A 27,778-nucleotide genomic window follows, 5' to 3' on the forward strand; every position below is an offset into this window, starting at 1 on the left:
ACCAACAACGTTTAGATTCCGACATTCATGTAGAGTCAACATTTGAAGACTGCGATATTTAACTACAATCCCACGTCCTTAAACGTATTGATACTTCATCATAAGCCCAAAGGTAAACGTATTTGGTTCATTTTGTTATTCTGTGCAGATGTTTTTATGTTTGTTTTTATAAATACTGTTTGAATGTTCAGCGTCTATTAATGCTGTAAGTCGGAGAGAGCTTAAACAAAAATTAAAGGTTAGCAAACCAGCAACAAACTTAAAACGACCTTCAAATTTTCTTTTCCCCCAGGTGGCGATTGTCAGAAATGGCTACCTCTACGGGGATTTCTAAAGGAACCCTGGAGGGCCTGCCAAAGCTACCAGTTCTGCCCCCAATAGCGAAACTCAAGGGAGCTTTGGAGAGCTCAATTATTGCACAAAATGAAATGGCGGAAGAAATAAAGAAGAGAGAAGAGGCTCACAAAAAGCTACTGAGACATAGGAGAACAATGCAAGAAAAACATTTCCAAATGACATTGTAGGTGTTTTTCAAATTTACAAATCACTTATTGTGATTGTGGCAGTTGCGGCAAATAATGCTATTGAAATTGATCATCAATTTTGATTGTTTGCGGTATAATATGATTTACTGCAGGCTCTCCAGAGCAGAGAAGATTCGCACAAAGACCAAGGAGATGGAAGCTAGGCGTGACCCTCCTTCTCCAGAACCAGAGATTCCACGCCGAGTATGAATATTTTTATCTACTGTTGGGGTGGAATGTCTCCTGTTGATTTTCAAAGTGTGCTCACGTACAAATGTAAGGAAAGTCTCTACAGTTTATGAAATTTTTCTGATGTGTGGAGACTGAATATCTACACAAAAATACATTACATAAATTATATAATCTGGTTCACATGTCATTAAGTAAAATTTGTATTTTATTCCCAATAGTGCAACTAAAATCCTGGTTCTCACAGATTAGTTATATGACCATGCTGTGATCAATCAACAGAATAATTTTTTTCAGTTCCTCCCTGAACCCTTCCCACCTTTATGAAGAGACCAAATAGTTATCAAATAACAATAATAATGTCATGGACAATATTGTTGATCTGGACAAGGAATGAACATTAAGAACATAACTGGAAGCTTGGTGAGAAGGTCACAGGTGTTTGGGCATTTATTGAGAAATGGAAGAAATATCAATCACTCGGTTTAACAAACTTCATTAATTTACAAAGGCCTTCTCTTACAATTCTTACTACACATAAGTGAAAAGGGAGCAGAAAGAACAAAAAATATTGTATAAAGAAACAAACCAAACAATTCTTTTACTTTTCTGTAATGTATTTTTTATATGAATTAGAGAAACTGGTTTTGTGAGAAAAAGGGAAAATCAGCAGGAGATCGAATTTTGTTTTGTCAACTGTATGTGGACATCTTGAATGTGCACATACAAGAAGAAATATTGCAAAACTAACTTCAAACTGTTTTTACAGATTCTGTGTGATGAATGTAAACAAATTGTTACATTTTCCAGAAAAAAAAAGTTTCAAGATTTTTAATAATACATATTGCTTTTATTTTGTTCTGCATTGCTTGTAGATGAAATACAGATTCATGAAGCGTTGTGTAGAGAGTCGACCTTTTGCTCCGATCCAGAAAGAGTGGCTAGACTCAGTGGTTGCCCGAGTCTCACCTGAACTGAGAGAGCACCCTAAGTCAGATAAACTTCTGCAGCAGCTTTGTATGGAGGTCACCGAGGAGTTCCGCAACGTGATTGTCCAGCATACAGGTACCGCTAGTTACATGGGTGTGCAAAAGTATTCGCACCCCTTAAACTCAGCACAAAGTAGTTAAGAATTGTACAGAGGATTTTATTTAGTAAAGAGTATGAATATACATTTAAAAAATATTTTGAAACCATTCATATTTTTCTTTCTAAAGTTATTTTACTTTGTGTTCTTTTGTATATAATCTTAGTGAAATACGATGAAGTTTCTTGATTGAAGCATGACACAATGCGAATGAGTTCAAGGAGTCTGAGTATCTTCACAGAGAAATGTATTTGGTTTGTGCAAATGGAGTTTAAGTAAATCATGTCGTCTTATTGCATTTTTTCGTCTTTCAGTGGACACAGTGTTAAAGAATCCCGACAGAGTAGAAGAAGATTCAGAAGTACAAAAATCTGGCCAACCATCGTGAGTTCTAGAATAGGCTTCATAATTATACAATAATTAATTTGTTTTGTTTGGCTATTTTTAAAGATTGTCTTTTTTTTTATTTCTCTCAAGGATTGAAAGCTTTTGCCATTGCACCTTTACAAAAAGAGTGAAACTTATAAGACGAAAACTCCATATTCTGCACCCAGTGATGCAAGCTATATTGGATATCGGCTACGTGTGTTTTACCGGTATGGTCCTAATTGAGTCATGTAGATGCAGGTAGGACCACATTATCAAGGTGAAAAACCACCTCTAAGTTGTAAGTCTTAAGTCTCCTGTAAGGATATTTTTTTCCACACAGAGGCTTCGAACCTGTGAATTGTAAAAGTGTAGAGAGAAGTGCAACTGTAGAGTGTGAGAAGAAAGAATCTGAAATTATGAATACCTGGTTTCCTGAAATCATTCAATTATTAACAAATGAGGAAATCTTAGGTGAACTGAAAGAGGAGCAGCTGGATTCTTTTTACAACTGTGCATCTACCCTCATGTCCAATCAGGTATTTCAGATTTATTTATTGCATTTAGTTTTAAGAATACGTTTATATGATGTAATTAGAAAATATATAATGCAGGACACAGCTACAACCTGCAACTGACTAATGTTTCTTGAAATGGTTTCATTGAGAAATATGGCAGACAGATCATTTATGAGGATTATTTCATATTAAAAGCTATTATGCATATTATGACTTAAAGTGATATTCTTTTCCCAATTTATAGTTGAAGTTCCTGCTTCAGCAAAGTGTAAAAAGGTTTGTCAGCTTTTTCGATCCAAAAAATCAACACTGCTTGCCAGTGTTTCTCATGACTTTGACATTTGATGATGGAAAAATGGGTATTTACCCAACTCTCAAAGAATTAGAAGAATCTGTTTTAGAGATACTCAATTCCATAGCAAGCTCACTGCAGGTAAGATTTCTCATTTTAACCTTAATTAGTGTTTGTGTGTGTGTTGAGAAGAAATTACCTTCTTATTATTTATTCATAGAGAGTACAGACTGTGCCGTCTTGGTTGGCCCAAACTTCATCTCCATGTGTGGATGCCAGCGTTCCCGATGAGATCCTTACTTGGGCTAGGGTCACTGTGACAGATGCTGTGCGCAAACATTTGGAGGAACCTGACAAACATTTGAAGGCCTACGGTGATATAGCACTCATGCACTTATCATCGGCATAAATATTATTTTGATTTTGGTCCGCAAAAAATGAAAATAATCATTAAATCAGTGGTCGTATTCACTGAGCCATTAATTGAATGGAGCTCATCCATTCTTTTCTTGTGGTAAACTGTTTTCATACAAAAAAACTAAATTAAGTATTTTTGAAGGCATATTTTTGGTAAACATGTTTGAATTTTGTGTTTATATGATCATTCATTTATTTATTAATCGGGTCCATGTGATACATATAGGCTCAAATATATGCATCCACACCCACTAATTTTTGAATGAATGCAGCGGCAGAGAGACCAAACACATTTTCTAGCCACAGCAAGCTTCCGCCAGGATTGCGGCTGGATGTCTGACCAGTCTTCTTAGGATTCTTAGAAGTCTTCTGACATGGACCCACCTTTCCCATAGTCTCACCTTACTGTGGACACTGACACTGATATTCCAGAATTGTCTAGTTCAACCTTCACAATCAGATGTTCTAGCCTGACAAGGATCTTGAGCCAATATTAAAACTGGTTTTGAAATGGTTAGTTTGCCTTTTTCAGTAGTTAATATTTACCTTCTGGAGTGGTGCTGATATGTAAACCCATATGAATATTTTTTTAACCTGTGATAGAGAAAATCCACAATAAATTCAAATTTGTCAACAGGAATCTTGTTTTAAAAACTTAAGAACGTTCTGTTTTGTATGATCATTCCACGCTGGGAAAAGAACAGCAAGAATGCATAATTAAAAACCAAAAACTATTGCGCTTATACTTAAACTTTACATTAGAAACCGTATCAATTCATAACTTGCTTTTGTGGTTTGTTTTGAAGTTAAAAGCTATGACTGGCTTGTGAATGGAACTGCGCAAACTCAAGTGGACACTTTTCTGGAAGAGGAGCACACATTTGAAGAGTTTACTGAAGTAAAGAATCTTAAAGCTGAACTTAATTCATTTTATGACACATTATGACTTTACCATGTCTTGGTTTATGTCTGAATGTATTTAACCTTGTCTGGTAAAGCAAGTGGAGGAGTTTCATGCGCTCTCAAGGGAGATTACCAACCTCCCATCGAAAGTCTACTTCCCAATGATTCATCTGGAATGTGAGGAGCTCAAACAAAGCTTGTGTGATAAAGCCAAAATGTTTGCTGACATTCTTCTGAAAACAATGGTCACCAAGCATCGGGAGCAAAATCTAGAGTAGGTCCCCTCTTGTGGGATTTTCAGTCAAGCCTGTGTCTCATTTCTAGACATTCTCATGGTTTCATTATGCATGATTTCTTTTTTGTGTGTGGAAAGGATCTGCTCTGAATTTGAAACCATCAAAGAGAAATCTCAGGAAGTTCCAGAAAACATAGATGCTATTGCTCAGATGGTAGACTACATGGCTTTGACCAAGACAAAGACTCTTGAAGACCTAAATGAAAAACTACAGGTGACTAATTGGACATTTGGTCCTAGCTGTCATGTTTTGCAGAAAAGCAACATTTCTAAAATATCATATACATTCCCAACATGTGCTTACAGGAAGCAAGCACCAGACTTATGTATATCTTGGCTGTCCACATAATGGAACCAGAGGATTTGGAACTTAACTCAACTGTTTTTCTTTGGCCCAAAAATATCCTTGATGCTTTTGAGCTCAATGATGCGGTGCGTCTCCTAAACTATATCATTCTTTAAATTTCTAATGTATTTATTTTTTAGATTTGACTTTGCACACGGTTGTTATTTTCCAGGTGTTGCAGAGTGCCAAGCAGAAAGGAGAGAAAGAGCTGGTAGAGAAAAGGGAAAAATTAATGATAGACCTTGAAAGATTGGGACACTTGTCAGAGCAGGTAGTGGAATGCTCTCGCCTGGATATGGTGCAGCAGGTACAGTGTCATTTCAGCTATTACATAAACCTTGGCTAGTTTTTTTGTATGTTTTTTTTAATGAGATTATTGACCAGCTTTGAATTCACCTGTCATGCAGTACTGAATTTTATTTAGGAGTGCCAGAGTAAAGGGGGTTGAATGTATCTGCCACACTTTTTGTATTTTTAAAATAGGATTCATAAAATCTATGTAAAGTTCATTGAAGCTTGTGGTTCTAATAAGAAAAAAAATAAAAAAGGGACACAAAAACTTTTACAAGGCATTTGTATGAAATGGAGGGTTACATACTTTGTCAGCTGTTTCTGCAACTTTCATTATCTATGGTTGCCCCAAGCCATAATCTTATTAAACGTACGTTTTGGACAGTATATTTCAAAGGTAAGAATGATACAGAAACTTCTCCGGGATGCTGAGGAGGCAGTAGTCATTGTTAATAAGGAAGAAGTCTTCTACCAATGGGACCTGACGTCTTACCCTGAAGTTGAAACCATCAAGGAACACATTGAACCATTCCATAAGCTGTTTGCATACGTCCTTAAATGGCAGAACACAGAAAGCAGGTCTGAAATCAGTCCCTAAAGTGCAACGTTTCGATTTTAATAACACCCTGTGATAAACGTGTTCTCTGTTTGTGAACAGATGGATGGATGGCTCTTTCTTGGAGCTAAATGGGGAGACTATGGAAAATCAAGTGGATGAGTTTTATAGGGAGGTTTTTAAATTGCTGAAGTTTTTCCAGCAGAAGCAGGTTAAGGCTGCACAAGAGAAGGAAAAGATTTCTGGAATGAAAAAGCTAAAGGTCTCTGAGGAAGAGGTCAAAAGACCAGATGACCCAGCAGTAATTCTGTGTTCTGCTGCTATGTCACAGATCAAAACTTTTAAGGTATTTAAAAACTGCTGATGATTGAATTGTAACATAACATAACTTTTTTTTTTTTTTTTTTTGCTAGTGTGTAGCTTTTAATTTATGTATCTTTGCATCAACAGGAGCATGTTCCCGTCGTGTCTGTTTTGTGTAACCCAGGTATCAGGCAACGTCACTGGGACAGCATGTCTAAAATAGTCGATCATGACCTAACCCCTAATTCTGGAACAACATTACGCAAAGTTTTAAAGCAAAACTTAACACCTTATCTGACTGAGTTTGAGTCTATCAGTGCTGCTGCTAGTAAGGTGAGACTCTCTTAGGATGTTTTGTTTTGTTCTACAGGTTGTCATAAAAGGTCAATAATCTGATTGTAGGGTAGCCTTGTAAACCATCTTTCATTGTAGGAGTTTTCCCTGGAGAAAGCCATGCAAACCATGGTGCAAACTTGGGACGGTGTTGCCTTCAACCATCAACCTTACAGGGAGACCGGTGTTTCCATTTTGACTTCTTTGGATGATGTTCAGACAATGTTAGATGACCAAATTGTAAAGACCCAAACAATGAGGGGCTCACCTTTCATCAAACCATTTGAGAAAGAAATTAAGGTAAACTGTTCTGGAGACAATTTCCGTTATGAATGAGTACAACAATTTTCTGAAGTTTTCATTGTAAAAAAATATTAGTCATAGTTCTGTACTATAAAATCATACAAGAGTTTCTTTTCTGTCTTTAGCAATGGGAGGAGCGCCTGGTTAACATTCAGACAATCATAGATGAGTGGCTGAAGGTGCAGGCCCAGTGGCTTTACCTGGAGCCCATCTTTTCATCTCAGGACATCATGCAGCAGATACCAGAAGAAGGAAGGCTTTTTCAAGCTGTAGACAGAAACTGGAAAGAGATCATGAGGCATTGTGTCAAAGATCCTATGGTAAAAAATAAAATAAAGCAAAACTGTTTTCATTTTTGACAACAGATCTTTTAGCTATATCACATTACTTCATCTTAGATTCTGCCTGCAACCGCGCTTCCTAGTTTGTTGGAGAAGCTGCAAAATTCTAACGACCTCCTCGATAAAATTATGAAAGGTTTGAATGCTTATTTGGAGAAGAAACGGCTCTTTTTTCCACGGTAAACAAACAAACAAAAATCTTCCACAATTTTTGACCAATAGGTTTTATTATGTGTGGAAATATTCAGATTTTTATGGTGATCTATTTTGCAGGTTCTTCTTTCTGTCAAATGATGAAATGCTTGAGATTCTCTCTGAAACCAAAGATCCACTCCTAGTTCAGCCTCATCTGAAAAAGTGTTTTGAGGGTATTTCCAAACTGGACTTCTTACCCAATCTGGATATTCAGGCAAGACACTCATATAATTCAAAATGAGTGATGTAACATTGTGCATGATTAGGTTTTAATCGGCTGTGTACTGTTTTTGCTCAGGCCATGTTCAGCAGCGAAGGCGAACGTGTTGATTTAATCCAGCGTATCTCTACGTCTGAAGCCAAAGGAGCTGTGGAGAAGTGGCTGATTCAGGTGGAGGATGTGATGCTTCGCAGTGTCAGAGACGTGATAGCCCGCTCAAGATTGGTAAGATCACGGTTACACATAATGTTAGTGTCAGACGTTTACCTACACTCATAATTACCATGAGTGTTTTTGCATTAATGTATGGATTTTAGGCTTGGAACTTTGCATTTGAAGTGTTTGGTAACTATTTTGAATTGAATACAGATCTTTTCTGGTTCATACAGTAAAAGATATTCTCAGTTCTCGATAGAAAACTACTATAACCCAGGTTCAATATTGTAGAAGAGGAACGCTTAATGCCAAACTATGCATGATCAAATCTATATGCCTTCCCTGACTTTTAAAGAAATGTCCCTTAGTTGTAAAGAACTTTATCTAGTGCACCAATAAATACCTGAAATGTAAATGGCATCAATGTTGATGATGCGTGTGGGTAAACTTCTGTTTACATATCATACATTTTCTGGTCCATAAAATGTTTTCATGTTTTTAAATGGCAGGCCTATCCTGCAACTCCACGGGACAAGTGGGTCACAGAGTGGCCTGGGCAGGTAGTTATTTGCACCTCTCAGATTTTTTGGACTTTGGAGGTTCATGAGGCCATCAAAAGAGGGGTGAAAGTGAGTCTTCTGTGTTTTATTTTGCTTGATTTGAGACCTTTCCTTACTTTTTCTGAGATTTTCTAAATTGGACTAAGATTAATTATGTGGCTGTATAATTGGTAATGTTATTAACTCTACAGTGAACACATTATTTCTTCAAATAATCATAACAGTATGCTGTTCTCTCTGTAGGGTATAAAAGCCTATTATCAAAAACTGAAGCATCAGCTGAATGACATCATAAAGTTGGTGAGAGGAAAACTTTCTAAGCAAACCCGGATTACTTTGGGAGCGCTTGTCACAATTGACGTCCATGCCCGGGATGTTGTTGTGGATCTTATAGAGAAAGGTAACACCATCCCTAAAATCGTTTAAATATTTAAGGAGCTCTCTTGTACAGATCCAAGAACTCTAGTGTTGTTGTTTTTAGGGGTTTCACATGAAACTGACTTTCAGTGGCTAGCTCAGCTTCGTTACTATTGGACCAGTGAAAACGTTCGTGTTCACATTATCAACTGTGATGTTTGTTACGCCTATGAGTACCTGGGGAACTCACCACGTCTGGTCATCACTCCTCTGACTGACAGATGCTACAGAACTCTGGTAGTTAAAAAACAACATTTGTTTAAATTATCTTAAATATGTAATAATGCATCTTGTCTTGTTGGTGAATGCTGAAATCAGATTCCGTTCCCTTCTGTTATAGATTGGAGCTTTCTACCTTAATTTGGGTGGGGCACCTGAGGGTCCAGCTGGGACAGGAAAGACTGAAACCACCAAGGATTTAGCCAAAGCTCTTGCTGTGCAGTGTGTGGTCTTCAACTGTTCAGATGGGCTGGATTATATTGCAATGGGAAAAGTACTAGTCTCTTGAAATTCAATGTGAATTATCGAATGTGCTAACAATCTTATTTTAATATATATTTTAATCCATTGCGTAGTTTTTTAAAGGTCTAGCCTCGTCTGGAGCTTGGGCGTGCTTTGATGAATTTAACCGTATTGAGCTGGAGGTGCTGTCTGTAGTGGCTCAGCAGGTTCTGTGCATCCAGAGGGCCATAGAACTTAAACTGGAGTACTTTGATTTTGAAGGAACTACGCTCAAGCTTAATCCCAACTGCTTTGTTTCCATAACAATGAACCCCGGTTACGCGGGACGCTCAGAGCTTCCGGACAACCTCAAGGTGTTTTGTCAGAAATAGTGCACGATGTGTTTTATTTTCATTATTTAACATACCTAATTAATGCAATGACACGTAAGAATGTTTCAATGTTTCTGTACATTTTGCCTTTCTGTAGGTGTTGTTTCGAACTGTGGCCATGATGGTCCCAAACTATGCTCTGATCGCAGAGATCTCTCTGTATTCATACGGGTTCCTCAATGCCAAACCACTGTCAGTAAAGATTGTGATGACCTACAGGCTTTGTTCAGAGCAGCTCTCCTCCCAGTTTCACTACGATTACGGCATGAGGGCCGTCAAAGCAGTGCTAGTCGCTGCAGGAAACCTCAAGCTTAAGTATCCCAATGAGAACGAAGACATTCTGGTAATTGTGCAGAAGTTACGTAATTAGTTTGATAAACTTCAGTTTATGCCTTTCATTGCAGCTGCAGTCATCAGCTCATCTTAAGTTATTTGTGAACTTTTTATGTTGTAACATTCAGCTACTGAGATCCATAAAGGACGTTAATGAGCCCAAGTTTCTGTCCCACGATATTCCTTTGTTCAACGGAATCACCAGCGATCTTTTCCCGGGCATCTCTCTTCCTGAGGCCGACTACAAGGTCTGATGTGTTAATACTTTTACTCAAACTACTGTCTTGCTATTGTAAATGTATCTTTGTTTTTATCTGTTTTCCTTTATTTTTGCCAGCTGTTCTTAGAGTCTGCTAGAGAGTGCTGTGAAAAGCATAACGTGCAACCAACTGAAGTCTTTTTGCAAAAGATCATACAGACATATGAGATGATGATAGTTAGACATGGGTAGGTCATGCTTAGGTTTTCATATGGTTATATTTACCATAAAAGACAGTTATACACAAAACAGTCTTTTTACAGGTTTATGCTGGTGGGAGAGCCCTTTGCTGGGAAAACAAAGGTGTTGCATGTTTTAGCTGACACTCTGACTCTGATGAATGAGAAAGGACATGAAGGAGAAGAGAAGGTCATCTTCAGGACATTAAATCCAAAGTCCATTACTATGGGACAGCTCTTTGGACAGTTTGACCTGGTTTCCCATGAGGTAAATATGTTCCTTTTATAATCTGCATTATGAAATACAGATGATAAATCAATAGCTTTTTTTCAAACTATTGATGCAAGACTTCTAAATGCAAAATGCCATGCCACACCTCATCACATAAGACACTTTGAATTGCCTTGCTGCTGACATGTGCTATATAAGTAAACCTCCTGCATCAAATTTTTAACACTACTTAGTGTTACCGTAGTTAACTCCAGTGAATGCATTGAAATTTGTGTCTGTAACATGTAAAAACACATATAAATATTTTTATTTATATGTGCACCTAGGATAATGTGTTTCCCATTCTTCGATGTTTCTTTTCACTTACTGGCTTTCTCTTTCTATCAGTGGACAGATGGTATTGTGGCCAACACTTTTCGTGACTTTGCCTTGGGAGACACACCAGAGCGCAAGTGGGTGGTGTTTGACGGTCCCATAGATACACTGTGGATTGAAAGCATGAACACTGTACTGGATGACAACAAAAAGGTGCATAGTTAAAGTAAAACTGATATGCATGCTTATGTTTTTAATATATTAACATGATTTTTTTTCTATAATTCTTATCTGCAGTTATGCTTGATGAGTGGTGAGATAATTCAGATGTCCAATCAGATGAGTCTTATTTTTGAAGCAATGGATCTGTCACAGGCTTCAGTAAGTTAAAAGTACATTTTATATAGTGGTATGCAGCTTCTGGTGAAGCCGACATGCATTTTCACATGTTTAAGTTGTCTAATTAAGTATTTTTTAGCATCTTTTTCAATCAAATATTTTGCAACTGCAGCCGGCCACAGTCAGTCGATGTGGTATGATCTACATGGAACCCTCTCAGCTAGGCTGGAAGCCTTTGGTGATCTCCTGGATGAACACTCTTCCCGATCCTCTGAAGTCACAGGACCATCATGCCCTGCTGATGGATCTCTTCCTTTGGCTCTTCCCACCTTCCATAGTTAAGTTACGCAAGCAGTGCAAGGTAAACTGGGCCCTGCGCCACAAATTTATAGAAGCAAAAGCTTCTCTTACTGTAAAATGCTTCTCTTGATTGTATAAAAAATTGTTCACAATTAATCATGTGGATCTGCTCACAGGAGGTTGTTTCCACTAGCAACAGTAACACTGCGGTGGCCCTGTGTCGACTGTTTGAGATGTTGCTTGTTGAACCAGTGACGACACATCCAGAGGATAAGAACATTCGCATCTGGATCATGGTACTATCACTCTATTATGTTGATTTTTTTTCAACTTGCAACCTTACAGAAACAAGGCACCTCCTTTTTGGTTTTAATCATTTAAGTGAAAGTTTTGCTGTTCTCTTTTTATGTTTCTTTTCTTTTTTGCTTTCAGGCAGCTTTTGCATTCTCCCTGGTGTGGTCTGTGGGGGGTGCTTGTGATGCAGACAGCAGAGAGAAGTTCAGTCAGTTTGTAAGGGCCACACTTTCTGGAGAAACACAGGAATGTCCAATCCCTGAAACAGTTGGGAAATGGGAGTGTCACATGGAGGAAAAAGGCCTGGTGTATGACTACTTTTATGAGGTAATCTGCTCTTATATTCTGAAGGTTTTTTATTAGTGTTGAGTTAATAAATAGTATTGTACACTTCTTCACAGTTTAAAGGGAGAGGAAAATGGTTTCACTGGAATGAAACAATTAAGAACATCCACCTGGGAGATAAAAACACAAAGGTGCAGGACATCATTGTTCCCACCATAGACACCGTTCGCTACACTTATCTAATGGACCTCTGCATCAACCATGGAGTGTGAGTATTCTTAGATATTACAGTCAACTCAGATTTCAAAACTGCATGCATGCTACAGATATGAAGTTCATCAACAGTACCTGTCAGAAGTTTACATAAACCCGTCATGGCCATGGATGTCTAATGATGATTAAATCAACACTTTTAATGACGCTTAAAAACAAGAATTAAGTGGACTAGTTTGAATTTACTATTAATTTCTCTAATCCCTACAATGTCTTAATGTTACTTATAATTTCACTAATATTGTACAACATTGAACCATAGTTTAATTAGAGACAGATCAAATTATATTTTTACTTTTGCAACCAATCCTTGTTTTAATTACTCAATGCAGTTGTTAATATGGGTCAAATGCATAATTAATGTTGAAAATGTATATGAAATTCTTGTGAATGATGAGTTTAGGTAAACTGCTGATTAGCACTGTGTATTGTTTTAAGTTACGGTATTTAACATGCTTTTATCATTTAACAAATAATCTCACCAGTCCTCCCCTGTTTGTTGGCCCTACTGGCACTGGGAAGTCTGTTTATGTGAAGGAGAAAATGATGAACAATCTGGACAAGGACAGTTTTCTTCCCTTTTTCCTCAACTTTTCAGCCCGGACAAGTGCCAATCAAACCCAGGTTAGTTCTAGTAATGTGAGAGTTGTTGATGCCCATTGTTTAATTAGTTGTTAAAAGAGTTGATTGATTAATTGAATACAATGGTATTCTTACAGTAACATCTAGCTGTTCTCAGCATTCTAAATTATATTTTGTATTTGTTGTATCTCTTAGAATATAATCATGTCCAGGTTGGATAAGAGAAGGAAAGGAGTGTTTGGCCCTCCAGTGGGGAAGAAGTGTGTCATCTTTGTAGATGACATGAACATGCCTGCCCTGGAGCAGTTTGGTGCTCAACCTCCTGTGGAGCTTCTACGACAGTACATGGACCATAGAAACTGGTATCAACCTACCCTTACAGGCCACTGTAAACGGTTAACAAAGAAAAATGCACTAAATAATTTAAAAAAAAAACTTTAGATGTCACTTTTTATGCTCTGGCAGGTACGACTTAAAGGATACAACAAGGATCACCTTAATTGACATCCAGTTCCTATGTGCAATGGGTCCCCCTGGTGGTGGAAGAAATGCAGTAACGCCTCGCTTTCTTCGACATTTCAACATTGTTAGCATAAATCCCTTCAGTGACGACACCATGGTTCGCATTTTCTCCAACATTGTGGCTTTCTACCTCAAAAACAATGCATTCCCCCCTGAATGTTATACCACTGGCAACCAAATAGTGGCAGCTACAATGGAAGTGAGTTACCGTTAAGACATATTATAACTTTCACTTAAGACTAGTGCCTTGTAAAAACATTCTTAAACCTTTTTTAGGTTTGGTCTCATTACAACACTAACTTCAGTGTATTTTTGATACATATGACAGACTCTTGATTGTATAAAAAATATATGATATTTTTTATGACAGACTAACACAAAGTAGCACATGAATGTAAGGCAAAGAGATAATGTTGAGAACACTTTTTCAATTCACTCCACAAATTCTCAACATTGAGAAAAAGAGGCAATACAAAGGATGGACTTATATGGGCTGAAAACAAATGGTGTTACACTATTATACGCCACGTTCTTTTGATCTATCACAGCTCACTGAAATAAACCAAAGTTTGTAATTGTTACTTTACAAATGGTGGAACAGTTTAAAGGGATTAAACTTCATGTTTATGTTTTCCTCAGATTTTTTCTTGGTCATTTTTATGCGCTTCTCTTTTATATTTTAAAGGTGTATAAACAAGCCATGGAAAACCTTCTTCCGACACCAGCCAAGTCCCACTACACTTTCAACCTACGAGATTTCTCCCGTGTCATTCAAGGCTGCTTGTTGCTGAAGATCGAGTCTCTAGAAAGCAGACATACCATGACACGCCTGTTTGTCCATGAAGTCTTCCGTGTCTACTATGATCGTTTAGTGGACGATAAAGACAGAGCATGGCTCTACGAGCTGATGTACAGAATCGTCAAAGATCATTTCAGAGAGTCCTTTGAACAGGTCTTTGATCACCTGAAACAAGGCAACAGCGTAAGCCAAACATCAGTTTTCTTTTGTCTATTTTATAGATTTCAATTTGTTAGACATTCAGCGTATGAAACAAAAGAGGTGTTCTGGCTTTTTTCTTACAATTTCAAATGTAAAAGCATAGTAATCAGCGGCAGATTACAGTGTATTTAGAAAACTCTTAATTTGTGTTGTTTGTCTTTACAGCTGGTAGAGGATGACATGCGGAATCTTCTTTTTGGTGATTACATGGAGCCTGAGCTGGAGGATGACGAGCGCTTATATGCTGAGGTGCCATCAACAGAAGCGTTTGCTGTGGTGGCGGAAGCGTGTCTCGAAGAATACAACCAAATGCACAAGAATCGGATGAACCTCGTCATCTTCCGGTACATTGCTTTTTTTCCTCCCAGCGTTTAAAATGTGAAGTAGTTTTATATGAATAGTTTATTTTGGATGAGAACATCCAAAACCAGCAGACTTGACCTCCGTGCTGTAAATTCAGAAATTAAGCTTTTTTATGTTATTCAAGTATTATGTATCACCTGATAAAAGACTTCGCCTTGTGTAGCTATGTATTGGAGCACTTGTCCCGTGTAAGCCGTGTGCTAAAGCAGCCTGGAGGCAATGCTCTGCTTGCTGGAGTTGGAGGCAGCGGCCGCCAGTCTATTACCCGCCTGGCCACATCAATGGCACACATGACCTTGTTCCAGCCTGAGATCTCTAAGAGTTACGGCATGACAGAGTGGAGAGACGACCTCAAGGTTTGACTAGTAGATTTGAAGACACTTCCACCTCACACTATTTTATTCTGTGCCTTGTTAAACCATATATTGTACTTGGATATCTTTTTCATTTTGACGTTGTACAACTACAAGTTTCAATGTACCGGGATCTAATGTGACGTACAACCAAAATATGAATAATTCGAAAGACAAATACAAAGCCTGTGATTGCAACAACACAAAATGAATAAAGTTCAGATACAGTCCAAGGAGCTGTATGTGTCACTTAGATGGTTGTTTTAACATTTGCTTAAACATACTGTGCCAAAAATTGTAGATGCTGTTGAAAAATGCTGGGGTTAAAGGACAGAAGATGGTGTTCTTGTTAACCGATGCCCAGATCAAGGATGAGGGTTTTCTGGAAGATGTGGACAGTGTCCTGAACACAGGAGAAGTGCCCAATCTGTTTGCTGTAGATGAGAAACAAGAAATCATGGAGGTAAGCTATTTCACACCTTTAAAAGAAAGGTATTGATGCTAAAATAATTTAGTCTTTTTAGGGTATGTGTAAAATGCTTTTCTCTTGATTTTGCAGGCAATACGCCCAGTTGCCCAGTCTGGTAACAAAACTCTGGAGCTGAGCCCCTTGACTCTGTTTGCCTTTTTCATCTCACGCTGCAGAGAGAACCTGCATGTGGTTGTTGCCTTTAGTCCTATTGGAATCGCCTTTCGAAATCGTCTACGGCAATTTCCATCTCTAATAAACTGCTGCACTATTGACTGGTATCAGGTACAGTGGAATTAAAATGAGGCATTTATACATAAAATATATTGAATATCACATTGCTGTAAGAATAAATATGTGTATGACATGAAAAGAGGCAAGTAAAAATTGGATAAGAGGTTAACAAAAAGGGACAGAAGAACTTTACATTTGTTCTATGTGATGGGTCATGTTTCATGTTTTTTGTTGCACCCTTACAGCCATGGCCAGAAGAAGCTCTTGAGAAAGTAGCCAATTGCTTCCTGGGTTCTCTGGAGATGACGGACAATGAGAGGACCGAGGTCATCCCCATCTGCAAAACGTTTCACACCTCTGCCAAACAACTCTCACTGCAGTAATGCGCAATTAAATGAAATATAGTATTTATCAGTGAACTAAATTAAAAAGTAAAATGTAGTCACGCTGATTTTTTTCATTTTAGATTCCTAAATGAACTAGGGCGCACTAATTATGTGACTCCCACGTCCTACCTGGAGCTGATTGGAACTTTCTATCAACTGCTGACTCAGCAGAGAGACACTGTCATGAAGGCAAAACAGAGGTATACAAATGGCCTGGATAAACTAGCCTTTGCTGAATCTCAGGTATGTGCAGAAATACGTTTCATCAGGCTCGTTTTCCTCTGTCATTTCTGACTTTTTAAAAAAATGTCTGTAATGGGTGAAGGTGACAGATTAGCTTTCTTTGTGCAGGTTGCTGAAATGAAAAAAGTGTTAGTAGATCTACAACCCAAGCTTGAAGTTGCAAAGATAGAGAACAACAATATGATGAAGGTAACCACCAGTCATACCTTTATTACATCTCAGCATCAACATTATAGTTTGGAGTATTATACATTCATGAGAAAAGTAATGACAACCTATTAAATATTCAGGTCTTTGAAGAAGAATTTGCTGTGTCCATTTTTAAGTAATTTAATTACCAATAAACACCAAAGAATTAACCTTGTTTTTCTAATTAAAGAAAAAATTTTAAAAAATTGCAGGTGTGAGGGAGCGAGAAGGAGGCAAATCTAACACTAAAAAATACTTAGACTGAAGAAATACAATTAAAATAAAGCGACAAGAATAAGAAGAAACAAGAAACAAACTAGAATCACTAAAAAGAACTGAACTAAAGGAAAACAGGAACAAAACAGTTCCAGCAAAAATAAGAACCCAAAGTAATTAAACTAGAATCAAATCAAACTACAAAACAACCTAACAACACAGGATCCTGACACTTGCCTTGAAATGTGGTTTGAAAACTTTGAAAGGTTCTGTGTGTGGATGTAAATATGCGTGTTGTACGGGATTTAACAGGTGATAGAAGAAGAATCGGTTGAAGTAGAAGCCATAAGTAAAGTTGTGCGAGTTGATGAAGAGGCAGCAACTATAAAAGCTAATGAGGCTCAGGCTCTGAAAGATGAGTGTGAAAGTGAACTGGCTGAAGCCGTCCCTGCTCTGGAAGCTGCTGTCGCTGCCCTGGACACATTAAAGGTTGATGCTTTTCACTTGCAATTTTTTTTAAACCTAATTTTCACATTTAAATCTTCGCAATTCAGAAAGCAGAATACTTGAAGCTGTCTCTCTTATTCCAGCCCGCTGATGTTACTATTGTGAAGTCAATGAAAAATCCCCCATCAGGAGTGAAGCTGGTGATGTCAGCTGTATGCGTGATGAAGGACATAAAACCAGATAAGATAGCTGATCCAGCTGGGACTGGAAAAAAGGTGACACAAAGTAAAAGAAGAACTTTCAAAATGTCCTGATTATCAATTATGTACTGTACAATCTTATGGTTTTTATGACATAGGTTCTTGATTACTGGGGTCCAAGCAAGAAACTACTGGGTGACATGAACTTCTTACGGGATCTCAAAGAGTATGATAAGGATAACATTCCAGTAAGTGTCATAAAATTACAGCAATTAAATATTAAAAAAAATAATGTCTCAAAAATGAATGTTCTTTAACTTTTCTGCTGACTGCTGAATTACAGATTGCTGTGATGCAAAAAATTCGAAGCGAGTACATGACGAATCCTGACTTTGACCCCAGCAAAGTGGCTAAAGCCTCATCTGCTGCAGAAGGCCTCTGCAAGTGGATCAAAGCAATAGAGGTTTATGACAGAGTGGCAAAGGTGTAGAGATTTTTGTCCTTGATTGCCTTTTGTAAATGCTTGCACGCAAGTTTCTATCTTTTATATAAGTCAACAATTCCTTTTTTGATTTTAGGTTGTTGCTCCAAAGAAGCAAAGTCTTGCTGAGGCTCAGGAGTCCCTGGCTGTCACTGTTGCTCTTCTAGACCAGAAGAGATCTGAGTTGAAGGAGGTCGAGGACCGCCTAGCATCACTTCAAAAAACATTCGAAGAGAAAACAGAGGAGAAAGCTCAGCTCGAATACCAAGTGGATTTGTGTGCCAAAAAGCTGGAACGGGCTGAAAAACTCATTGGAGGTCTTGGTGGAGAGAAGACCAGGTCACTGTGATGTTGAAAGTTCTCTCCAGTTGTCATGAATGCATGCAGTTGATTTATTTTGTGATCTGTTGATCCCTTAGATGGTCAAAAGCTGCAGATGACCTGCAAAACACATATGACAACCTGACTGGAGATGTTCTTATTTCCGCTGGTGTCATTGCCTACTTGGGGGCTTTTACTTCTGGATTTAGACATAACTGCACCAAGACATGGACCTCTCTCTGTCAAGTAATTCCCCTCCCTTTATTCCTTTATTATTGCACTTTCATAACCGATATATTTTAACTGCTTATTATTTCCTTTCCCCCCCCCTAATTACATGTGTCCAGTCTAAGAATATTCCATCATCAGATGACTTTTCTCTCAGTAAAACTCTGGGAGATCCCATAAAAATCAGAGCTTGGAACATTGCAGGCCTTCCCAGTGACTCTTTCTCTATTGACAATGGTGTCATTGTCAGTAATTCACGCAGATGGTATGTCATTGTTTCTCTAATCTACTGCTGAAGGATTTTTTTTTATTTTTACTTAAAAATAGCGTGAAAAGAAATATTACTTCTGATTAAATGTAAACATAGTGTTCATCTGATTTTCTTGTAGGCCTTTAATGATTGACCCTCAGGGTCAAGCCAACAGATGGGTGAAGAATTCAGAGAAGGAAAATAACTTGAGTGTAATCAAGTTAACAGATGCGGACTACATAAGAACCTTAGAAAACTGCATCCAGTTTGGAACACCCCTACTGCTGGAAAATATAGGAGAAGAGCTAGACCCTTCTCTGGAACCACTGCTGCTTAAACAAATCTTCAAACAAGGTGGCGTGAGTCTCAATGGCAGCCACAGGACCATCTGTGATTTGAAATTACAAAATAAATTTCTCTGTTTACAAACTTCTTGATTTTACACAGGTGGCGTAAATTGCATCAGGCTTGGTGAGAGTGTGATCGAGTATTCAGAAGATTTCCGTTTCTACATCACCACAAAGCTGAGGAACCCACACTACCTGCCAGAACTGTCTACCAAAGTGTCTCTACTCAATTTCATGATCACACCAGAGGGATTGGAGGACCAGTTGCTGGGGATTGTAGTTGCTAAGGAGAGGTAGCATTAAATGCTTACTATTTTTACATCACTGGATTATGTCAAAAGGAAAATGCAGATTTTTTAAGGGTTTCTTAATCATAGTCTAAATCCAGATAGGTTGGAGCTAACAGCTAATCCAAGAGAGCCAGAGCCTAACCCAAAGCAGACTTTTATCGTCTTAAAACTGTCTAATTGGTTTATGAAAACAGCCTTTTACGACTCTTTAACCCATCTGTGTGATTCTTCATACAGAAGCTGATTCTTATTATTTTCTTAGAAAATCGAGGAAGGAGTCTGGTTGACACCATTGATATTCTGTGTGAAACACATACAGAGAACAAAAATTGTGATATATTTATTTCTAGTCGAGAGTAACTACCTAATAAAAAGAGAAAGGCAGTGAAAATATCAATAAAATATCCTGGTCTTAAACTGCTGGTATAATTTGGATTTTTACTTCATTTTGCTTCTATTAACAGTCATAATCTCACCGGAATCATTTTTTATGTTTTGTTTAAGGTATGTATTTCACAAAGGAAGGTCATTTATGGAGTACTGCTTCCAACCTAAATAATAATTAGGTTTTGTGTAATAGTTACAACAATAATTTAAAGAGTCACAAAATGCTGTTTATTGATTTGATCATGTGTTTGAAGATGTAGTCATTTATGATGGTGAAAGTCAGTTTTGGTCTCGGCCCACCTTCCTAATTGTTATGCTAAATGAAGTCTCATGCTTTGGGTAAGATATTACTTGCTTACACCTTATCAAGAAAACCTCATTTAAAAAATCTTGAGCTATGTCTGTGCAAACAGCCAACTTGTAGCAACACAAATTTCTCTTGTGTGCTACAGGCCAGAGCTGGAAGAGGAGAGAAACGCACTGATTCTGCAGTCAGCTGACAATAAGAGACAATTAAAGGAAATTGAAGACAAAATCCTTGAAACGCTACAGTCTTCTGAGGGGAATATCCTGGAGGATGAGAGTGCTATTAAGATTCTCGACTCTGCAAAGATCATGTCCAATGAGATTACAAAGAAACAACTGGTATAAATTATACAAAACAAATCAAATTAGTAAGGATAATTTAATGAGTCGATAAAGTCCCTTATGTCCCCTTCGTTGTATTAATTTCCAAGATTGCAGAGAAAACTGAAATGAAGATCGCAGAGTCTAGAGAAGGTTACAGACCTATTGCCAAGCACTCATCTATCCTGTTCTTCAGTATCGCTGATTTGACCAACATAGACCCGATGTATCAATATTCTCTAAACTGGTTTGTGAATCTCTACATCAACTCCATACAAGACAGGTGAGTTATATGTATGCAAATGTTTAACAGTTGCTCATTGCACATGACACAATCTGAGAATACTCATTTGACTAAAGAAAATAAATACACAAGCTTTGTTTACTAGAATAAGATTGTGAACTGCTTTTATTCTTCATCCAAAGTGCTTTTATTTTGTCATTATTTTAACTATTTTCAACTGTTTAATTGAAAAGTCACACACATTGTGCCTAATCAGTTAACAACACATAAATTACATATAAATAATTGATTTTGTACCATTTTTACAACTTCAGAAAAAATAAATGTCTTTCATTAAAAATACAGCTAGTTACTGGCCTTTAAAGACTTGGTTTCTACATTTAGAAAAAAGGCTGTGCTTTAATATTCTTTGAGAAAGACTAGGACTGTTCTCCATCTGAACTTAGCTATTTTTTTGTTTTTTTTACTGATTAGCAACAAGTCCAAGATTCTGGAGAGACGACTTCAGTATTTAATTGATCACTTCACCTTCAACCTGTACTGCAACATCTGCCGATCTCTCTTTGAGAAGGATAAACTCCTCTTCTCCTTTCTCCTCTGCTGCAATTTGCTCCTGTAAGTAAAAAAGCAATGTTTCTTTTATTCACTTTTTGTTTTGTTTTCGTTAGAGACTATGTAGAAAGATCAGATTTATGTATATTTGTGTCTTTGTACTCCTGTTATAATGCTTTCTCAGAGCAAAGGGGGAACTTGAACATTCAGAATTCATGTTCTTGTTGACCGGAGGAGTAGGTCTGCAGAACACTGTTCCTAACCCAGATTCCAGCTGGCTGCAGGAAAAAAGCTGGGATGAAATCTGCAGAGCCAATGAACTGCATGGGTTACAAGGCATAAAGTAAAACGTTGTAATTATTCAACCAAATGCATTGGTAGCTGTTCTTTCTATATACCCATTTTTTATGGTCTTTCTTGTAAATAATTAATTTGTTTGTTGTTGACTCCACAGAGAGGCTTTCATCAATAATCCAGATGACTTTAAGCCTATTCATGAAAGTAAGGAGCCCTTCAATGTTCCTCTGCCTGCCCCTTGGTGTGACCAACTCACTACCCTGCAGAAAATGATCGTTATTCGATGTCTTAGACCTGATAAGATGGTGCCAGGCATGATTAAATATGTATCTTCCAATCTGGGGAAGAAGTTTGTCCAGCCTCCTCCCTTTGACTTGGGTAAGAGCTATCTGGACTCCAACTCCACCATCCCACTTGTGTTTGTGCTTTCTCCAGGAGCCGACCCCATGGCTAGTGAGTTTGTCAGTACAAAAGATAGATTTTCAAAAAGCTTTTAAGCACATGTCATTAAATATAACAATGTCCTCCTGTAGGTTTGTTAAAGTTTGCCAATGACAAGAAAATGAGCGGCAACAAGTTCCAGTCTATCTCCCTGGGTCAAGGCCAGGGTCCTATTGCTTCTAAAATGATATCAACAGCTATGGAGGAGGGATCATGGGTGTGTTTGCAGAACTGTCACTTGGCCGTTTCTTGGATGACAAGCTTAGAAAAAATCTGCGAGAACTTCAGCCCTGCGACATGCCACCAAGACTTCCGCCTTTGGCTCACAAGCTACCCATCACCTAAGGTACAGGTTGACTCGATACATGCACAATGTCTTGTGCATGTATTTATAACTCTAGAAGTACTGCACACTTCAATGTGTTTTTTAGGATTTGGAAAGTGGTGGATTGACGTGAAGTAGAACTGAAAAAGAAGCATGGTTTTCAGTGTGGTGTTTATTCAGCCCATTTACTCTAAGAGGACATAATAAATTCCTTTTTATATGAAGTCACCTAGTTAGTACAAAAAGTCCACCTGTGTGTAATTTAATCTCATTATAAACACATTTTTCTGTGAAGGCCTCAGATGTTGGTTCTAAACTCGGTTGTTTTACATTTTAATAAAACCCAAGGAACCGGAGAGGTCCTGGTGTTTAAAGCAGAAAAGTTAAAAGCGTGGATAGATCATACAACAATATTGTTGTATGGATTAAATAGTTTTTAATCTACTATTTAAAAACAGAGAAAGTATGGAACAACCGCAAACTAACCAAGACATGGCTATCCGTCTAAGCTGATAGGCTGGGCAATGAGAGCAAAATCATTAAAGCAGCCGAGAGCTTTATGGCAAATCTGGAGGACCTGTGGCAATGGTGGAAAATGGTGTACTCGACTACAGTCATTATAAGTCATTATTAAAAAAAAGACACATATTACTATGTTAACAGTTTGCCACAGACCATTAAGGGTCTGTAAAAATGTGGAAGATGGGCTCAAATACTAAGGTGCTGAATAAAGGCAGACTCTCTTTAAACTTCTACAGACTTGACACTGAGTCAGAAACCCTAAACATACAGCTAGAGCGACAATTGAATGGTTTACATCAAAGGATGTCAATGTGTTACAATGGCCCAGTCAAAGTCCAGGCCAAATCAGACAAACTTCTCCACTTCACAGTTATGCACTTGTTTTGTTGGCTTGTCACAAAAACATTAAATAAAGTACAATAAAGTTTGTGGTTGGTATAAACCTGACAAAATCTGAAAGCAGTTGGGGGGGTGAATACTCTTGCCAGGCTTAATACATAAGTAAGCAATTTCAGACAGTTAGGGCAAACTGTTATATCTGATTACATATTATAGTGGAAAAAGATCAAGCCATAATTACCAAGTGTGTATATTTGAAATCAGTTTCCAGTGACTATCCTTCAGAATGGGGTGAAAATGACCAATGAGCCCCCTACTGGACTCCGTCTCAACCTCCTGCAGTCTTACTTATCTGACCCTGTGTCTGACCCAAACTTCTTCAATAACTGCCCCCAAAAGGAGATGGTGAGTTAGTCTGGGATCTATTAATTAAAATGTATTTGTTGCACTGAGGGCCTTTTATAACTTGTGGATTCCTTCATTAGATTTGGGAAAAGCTTCTGTTTGGATTGTGCTTCTTCCATGCACTTGTTCAGGAGAGGAAAAAGTTTGGCCCACTGGGTTGGAATATTCCCTATGGCTTCAATGAGTCTGACCTCCGGATAAGCATCAGACAACTCCAGGTATTTTACTCAGGAATGGCTGTGGAGATTTTAGCGTCACAAATTCAAACCATCCTTCACCTCCTTTCTCTGCAGCTATTTATAAATGAGTATGAGGAGGTGCCCTTGGAGGCCATAACATATCTGACTGGAGAGTGTAACTACGGTGGCCGTGTGACAGATGACTGGGACCGGCGGCTCTTGCTGACAATCTTGGCTGATTTCTACAACAAAGAGATTATTGAGACATTTCGCTACCCTTTCTCACCCAGTGGTGAATACTTTGCTCCTCCCAAGTCTAGCTACGATGATTATGTTCTCTTTATCAAGGTATACATATTCTTCATGTGGGTAAATGTTTTCCTCCTGTTTCCCCATAAACTGTATGAGTAACATTAACTTTGCATTTCAGAATCTTCCATTCAGCCAAAATCCAGAGGTGTTCGGAATGCATGAAAATGTAGACATTTCCAAAGATTTGCAGCAGACAAAGCTGCTGTTTGATTCACTGCTACTCACTCAGGGTGGAGGGGAGAAGGGAGGGAGCAGCTCTGGGGGTGATCACACCCTGTTTGATATAGCCAATAACATCCTCACCCAGGTATAAACCAATTCAAACTTATCTTTCATTCATCAGTGTGTTATTCACATATAAATGTCAACAACTGCAAAAATAAATGAAACCAATTAATTTATTCTTCAATGTAATTAATATTAATGTCATTTAGGGGAAGGAAGACTGGCCTTGATGCCAATGCCATAACTTGGCCTTGGCCATTTGAAAGTAAAAAGGATTAATTATAAAGTGTTTTGTGAGTTGTTACTAAAGCAATGAATGAACTATTTAGTTTCTCCTAACATTTATTGCATATCTCAAAACAATAATCAGATGGGATTTTAAGGGTATAAAAGATAACAGCAACCATCCTCAGTTCTAACTATTTTTTTTTTAATTTCTGTATCTGAATTATGGAAACACGGATTGACTAGTAGTAGACATGGTTATATATGTTTGCTTTTAAAAATAAGTCTAATCAAAAGTAGAAGACAAAACTTTTAGCAAATACATAAGATGTTTTTTTTGTTTTTTTTATTGAATGCATGTTGTCATATTTATAGTTGGATTTAGGATCATTGCACAAAGTGCCAGCATCTCTCTCTGATTTGTAGATTTTTCTAGTTTTACTTAATTTGTGTTTATTTTCCAGCTAACCAGTGACGTTTGTAAATAAAAGATGAAAATTTATTTCACCGGACTGAAACATATGAGGACATTCTTGTTTAGCCGATTACAGACTTCAGTCACTTTTAAAAAATAGCTGGCAGCTTATTAAAAGTATTTTTAACTTTATTATTCAGGGGGTTTTTTTATTACAAAGACGATCTATAATTCAGTCTATACATTTGGTCTTTTTTCCAGCTTCCGAATAATTTTGACACAGAAGCAGCTCTCCTAAAGTTCCCTGTCCGCTATGAAGAGAGTATGAACACAGTCCTTGTTCAAGAGATGGAGCGCTATAACACGTATGAACAATGAACGATTGTTCAGCTAAAATCTCCAATCAGTCTATGTAATTTAAAACTCCTGATTTGGTTTCTTAGGTTGTGCAGCACCATCCGTGTGAGTCTACAGAACCTTTTGAAAGCTATTAAGGGCTTAGTGGTGATGGATGCCGATCTGGAGGCTGTTGCAGGCAGTTTGATTGTCGGCAAGGTCCCAGAGAAATGGGCAAAGCGCTCTTACCCAAGCCTGAAGCCTCTGGGCAGTTACATCAATGACTTTCTTTCTAGGCTTAAGTTTTTACAGGTAAAAGATTCTCTTAAGAATTGCATGCAGCAATTTTTATTTATGCAAAAAGTGAACTATGAGGTTTTTAAAAATTTTATTCTATTTTCACTTTTACTTTTTTGCCTGTAGACTTGGTATGAAACCCAAAAGCCCAGTGTGTTCTGGATATCTGGCTTCTTCTTTACCCAGGCCTTCCTGACTGGGGCAATGCAAAACTACGCCAGGAAATACCATATCCCCATTGATCTTTTAGGGTTTGATTTTGAGGTATAAAACACCCGCTGTGACTTCACATGCCAAATATTCAGTCCGATTGCTCTAAAATAGGGACTTGTTTGGTTTTTATACTCAGGTTCTCTCGTTCGATACTTCAGAGATTGCGCCTGCCGATGGTGTCTACGTTCATGGATTATTTGTCGATGGAGCTCGATGGGACAGAGACAGGTAGGTGTAATTAGCTGGTTTCAAAGTAGGACATGATGTGTACCAAAAAATGTCTTAACAATTATACAACTCTGCAGTCCAAAGTGCAAAATATGGATTGAATTTAAAACAATGTCAGTTTTGTCACCTGTGGCGTTTTTTGTAGTTTATACCTCGATCACAAGCACAATGTCTTCAGCATCATAACTTTGCAAATGGCCTTGCTATTCTCTGAACTCAAACTCTTGAAAAAATATCTACACAGTGTAAGGATTGGCTGCACGGAATATTTAAACATGCAGAGTGAACATTAAAGTAGACACAGAGAAAGCTATTTCAAGTCTTGTGCTAAAAATCACCACATTATAATTGGAGCTTTCCAAAATTACAAGAGAAACTGTTTTTCAGATTATTAATGATCCAGTGTGCAGGAGACATGCATCATGTTTTTTCTCTCAGTAAAAATTGCTTAGCAGTTTTATAGTTACTGAAAATCACAGAGCCACCTCAATCACTTAAATGAGTGTAAGTAGATGACCTCATTATCCATCTCAGCATGAGGCTGATGAGCAGACTGAAGGGAGCCTTTTACATCTTTTCCTTTGATGTCTCAAGTACACTTGGCATCTTTGTACAACATGATTTACAAACCACATCACAATGAGTAGCTTAAAACCAAGGCCTTGCTTGGACTACAGAGTGACATTTTTCACTGCATCAAACTTATAAATGTTGTATCTGGGAACTTGAAGTAATGTGGCACGTTTAGTTTATGCAGAAAAACATCTTTGCATCATACTTTTGATCTTTCTGTCAACAGTGGAGTCCTGGGTGAGCAGTACCCCAAAATACTGTTTGACTCTATGCCCATCATTTGGATACAACCCAGTAAGTCTGGCCTTGCTGTACCCATCGCAAGTCCCAGTATTCTAAACTTGTATTAAATGTAGTTTATGTTTAAATTATGTCTTTGCAAAGGTATTTATAGCCCTTGATCTTCCTCAGATTTTGTAATGCTGAAACCCAAACTTTGACAGTATTTTACTGAGATTTTATGTGATAGACAAATATCAAGTAATATTTGATATTTTAAGTTATGTGTTATAGTGATATGGGATTTTAAATTAAAAGATGTAATTTTTATTTACACCCGATAAATGTGAGTTAATGCTTCGTTATTAAACTTTTTGTTGTAACTATATCTCCAGTTTTCTTGAATCTATAATTTTTGGAACAAGCTTCACACGTCTGTAGAGTGTTATTTTTGACCATTATTTGCAAAACAGACACTTTTTTATTTTATTTTTAAAACACTTACAAATTTACAGTTGTAAAATAACTTTAAAAACCACGTATGAACTTTTGTTTGTCTATGACATAAAATGAATGATGGTTGTAACAAGTTAAAACATGAAAATATTCAAGGGGTGTGGATACCTTTATAAGTTATTTTTACAACTCCAATTTTGTTTTGTCATTCTATTTATTTAAATTGTTTCATTATCTTTGTCCTTACCTTTTTTATTTGCTTGTTCATTACTTTGTGTACTTCTCTCTGACACAGCTGAAAAGGGCAGCAGCACTGCACCTGACCAACTATATGTTTGCCCTCTTTATAAGACCAGTGAGAGGAAGGGGACTCTCTCTACCACAGGACACTCCACCAATTTTGTCATTTCAATGATGTTGCCCACAAGCAAGCGCCCGCAGCACTGGATTAAGCGCGGTGTGGCCATGCTGTGCCAGCTTGACGACTGAGGGCAGATTACATTTTGCTGGAGATTTAACTACTGCATAATAGTTTTTGGTGTATGAAAATAAATATAATTCCTGCATTAAGTGTGGCTGTTATGGA

The 27,778-nt window shown here is 37.7% G+C and overlaps 1 protein-coding gene across 2 annotated transcripts; it reads left to right on the forward strand.

Moving 5' to 3' along the window:
• dnah12 (dynein, axonemal, heavy chain 12) lies at positions 1–27,758 on the forward strand. Of its 2 annotated transcripts, XM_044120372.1 has the most exons (74): positions 1–112; positions 293–520; positions 638–728; positions 1,589–1,778; positions 2,115–2,184; positions 2,278–2,427; positions 2,510–2,562; positions 2,641–2,705; positions 2,929–3,117; positions 3,197–3,350; positions 4,200–4,291; positions 4,392–4,570; positions 4,670–4,805; positions 4,898–5,023; positions 5,110–5,244; positions 5,614–5,807; positions 5,887–6,130; positions 6,235–6,420; positions 6,520–6,720; positions 6,849–7,043; positions 7,122–7,243; positions 7,338–7,473; positions 7,558–7,704; positions 8,145–8,264; positions 8,439–8,595; positions 8,677–8,849; positions 8,953–9,105; positions 9,188–9,427; positions 9,543–9,788; positions 9,907–10,026; positions 10,116–10,225; positions 10,301–10,484; positions 10,836–10,976; positions 11,061–11,144; positions 11,275–11,463; positions 11,579–11,698; positions 11,835–12,023; positions 12,098–12,249; positions 12,740–12,878; positions 13,032–13,198; positions 13,302–13,557; positions 14,044–14,340; positions 14,524–14,702; positions 14,885–15,077; positions 15,376–15,537; positions 15,634–15,828; positions 16,023–16,156; positions 16,244–16,406; positions 16,515–16,595; positions 17,124–17,300; positions 17,402–17,533; positions 17,617–17,706; positions 17,802–17,942; positions 18,037–18,278; positions 18,359–18,506; positions 18,608–18,753; positions 18,878–19,092; positions 19,186–19,378; positions 20,215–20,407; positions 20,500–20,672; positions 21,108–21,248; positions 21,370–21,528; positions 21,640–21,935; positions 22,016–22,269; positions 23,374–23,514; positions 23,595–23,732; positions 23,808–24,041; positions 24,124–24,312; positions 25,132–25,235; positions 25,314–25,518; positions 25,630–25,767; positions 25,853–25,944; positions 26,744–26,811; positions 27,488–27,758. In XM_044120372.1, exons 2-74 carry the CDS (start codon positions 309–311, stop codon positions 27,679–27,681), a joined length of 11,814 nt encoding a protein of 3,937 aa, XP_043976307.1. In that variant the 5' UTR covers positions 1–112; positions 293–308; the 3' UTR covers positions 27,682–27,758. The 2 variants fall into 2 exon arrangements, with proteins under 2 accessions (XP_043976307.1, XP_043976302.1); XM_044120367.1 differs by having other exon boundaries at positions 2,510–2,705.
• Positions 27,759–27,778: the final 20 nt, after the last annotated feature.

The sequence above is a fragment of the Gambusia affinis genome, linkage group LG01, assembly GCF_019740435.1.
Source record: "Gambusia affinis linkage group LG01, SWU_Gaff_1.0, whole genome shotgun sequence".
Lineage (NCBI taxonomy): Eukaryota > Metazoa > Chordata > Actinopteri > Cyprinodontiformes > Poeciliidae > Gambusia > Gambusia affinis.

Coding starts and splice junctions, on each gene's coding strand:
- dnah12 (XM_044120367.1), top strand. CDS start 309: ATGGCTACCTCTACGGGGATTTCTAAAGGAACCCTGGAGGGCCTGCCA. Junction 18,754..18,877: donor GTCAGTAATTCACGCAGATG/GTATGTCATTGT, acceptor ATTTTCTTGTAG/GCCTTTAATGATTGACCCTC. Junction 20,673..21,107: donor ATCAACTCCATACAAGACAG/GTGAGTTATATG, acceptor TTTACTGATTAG/CAACAAGTCCAAGATTCTGG.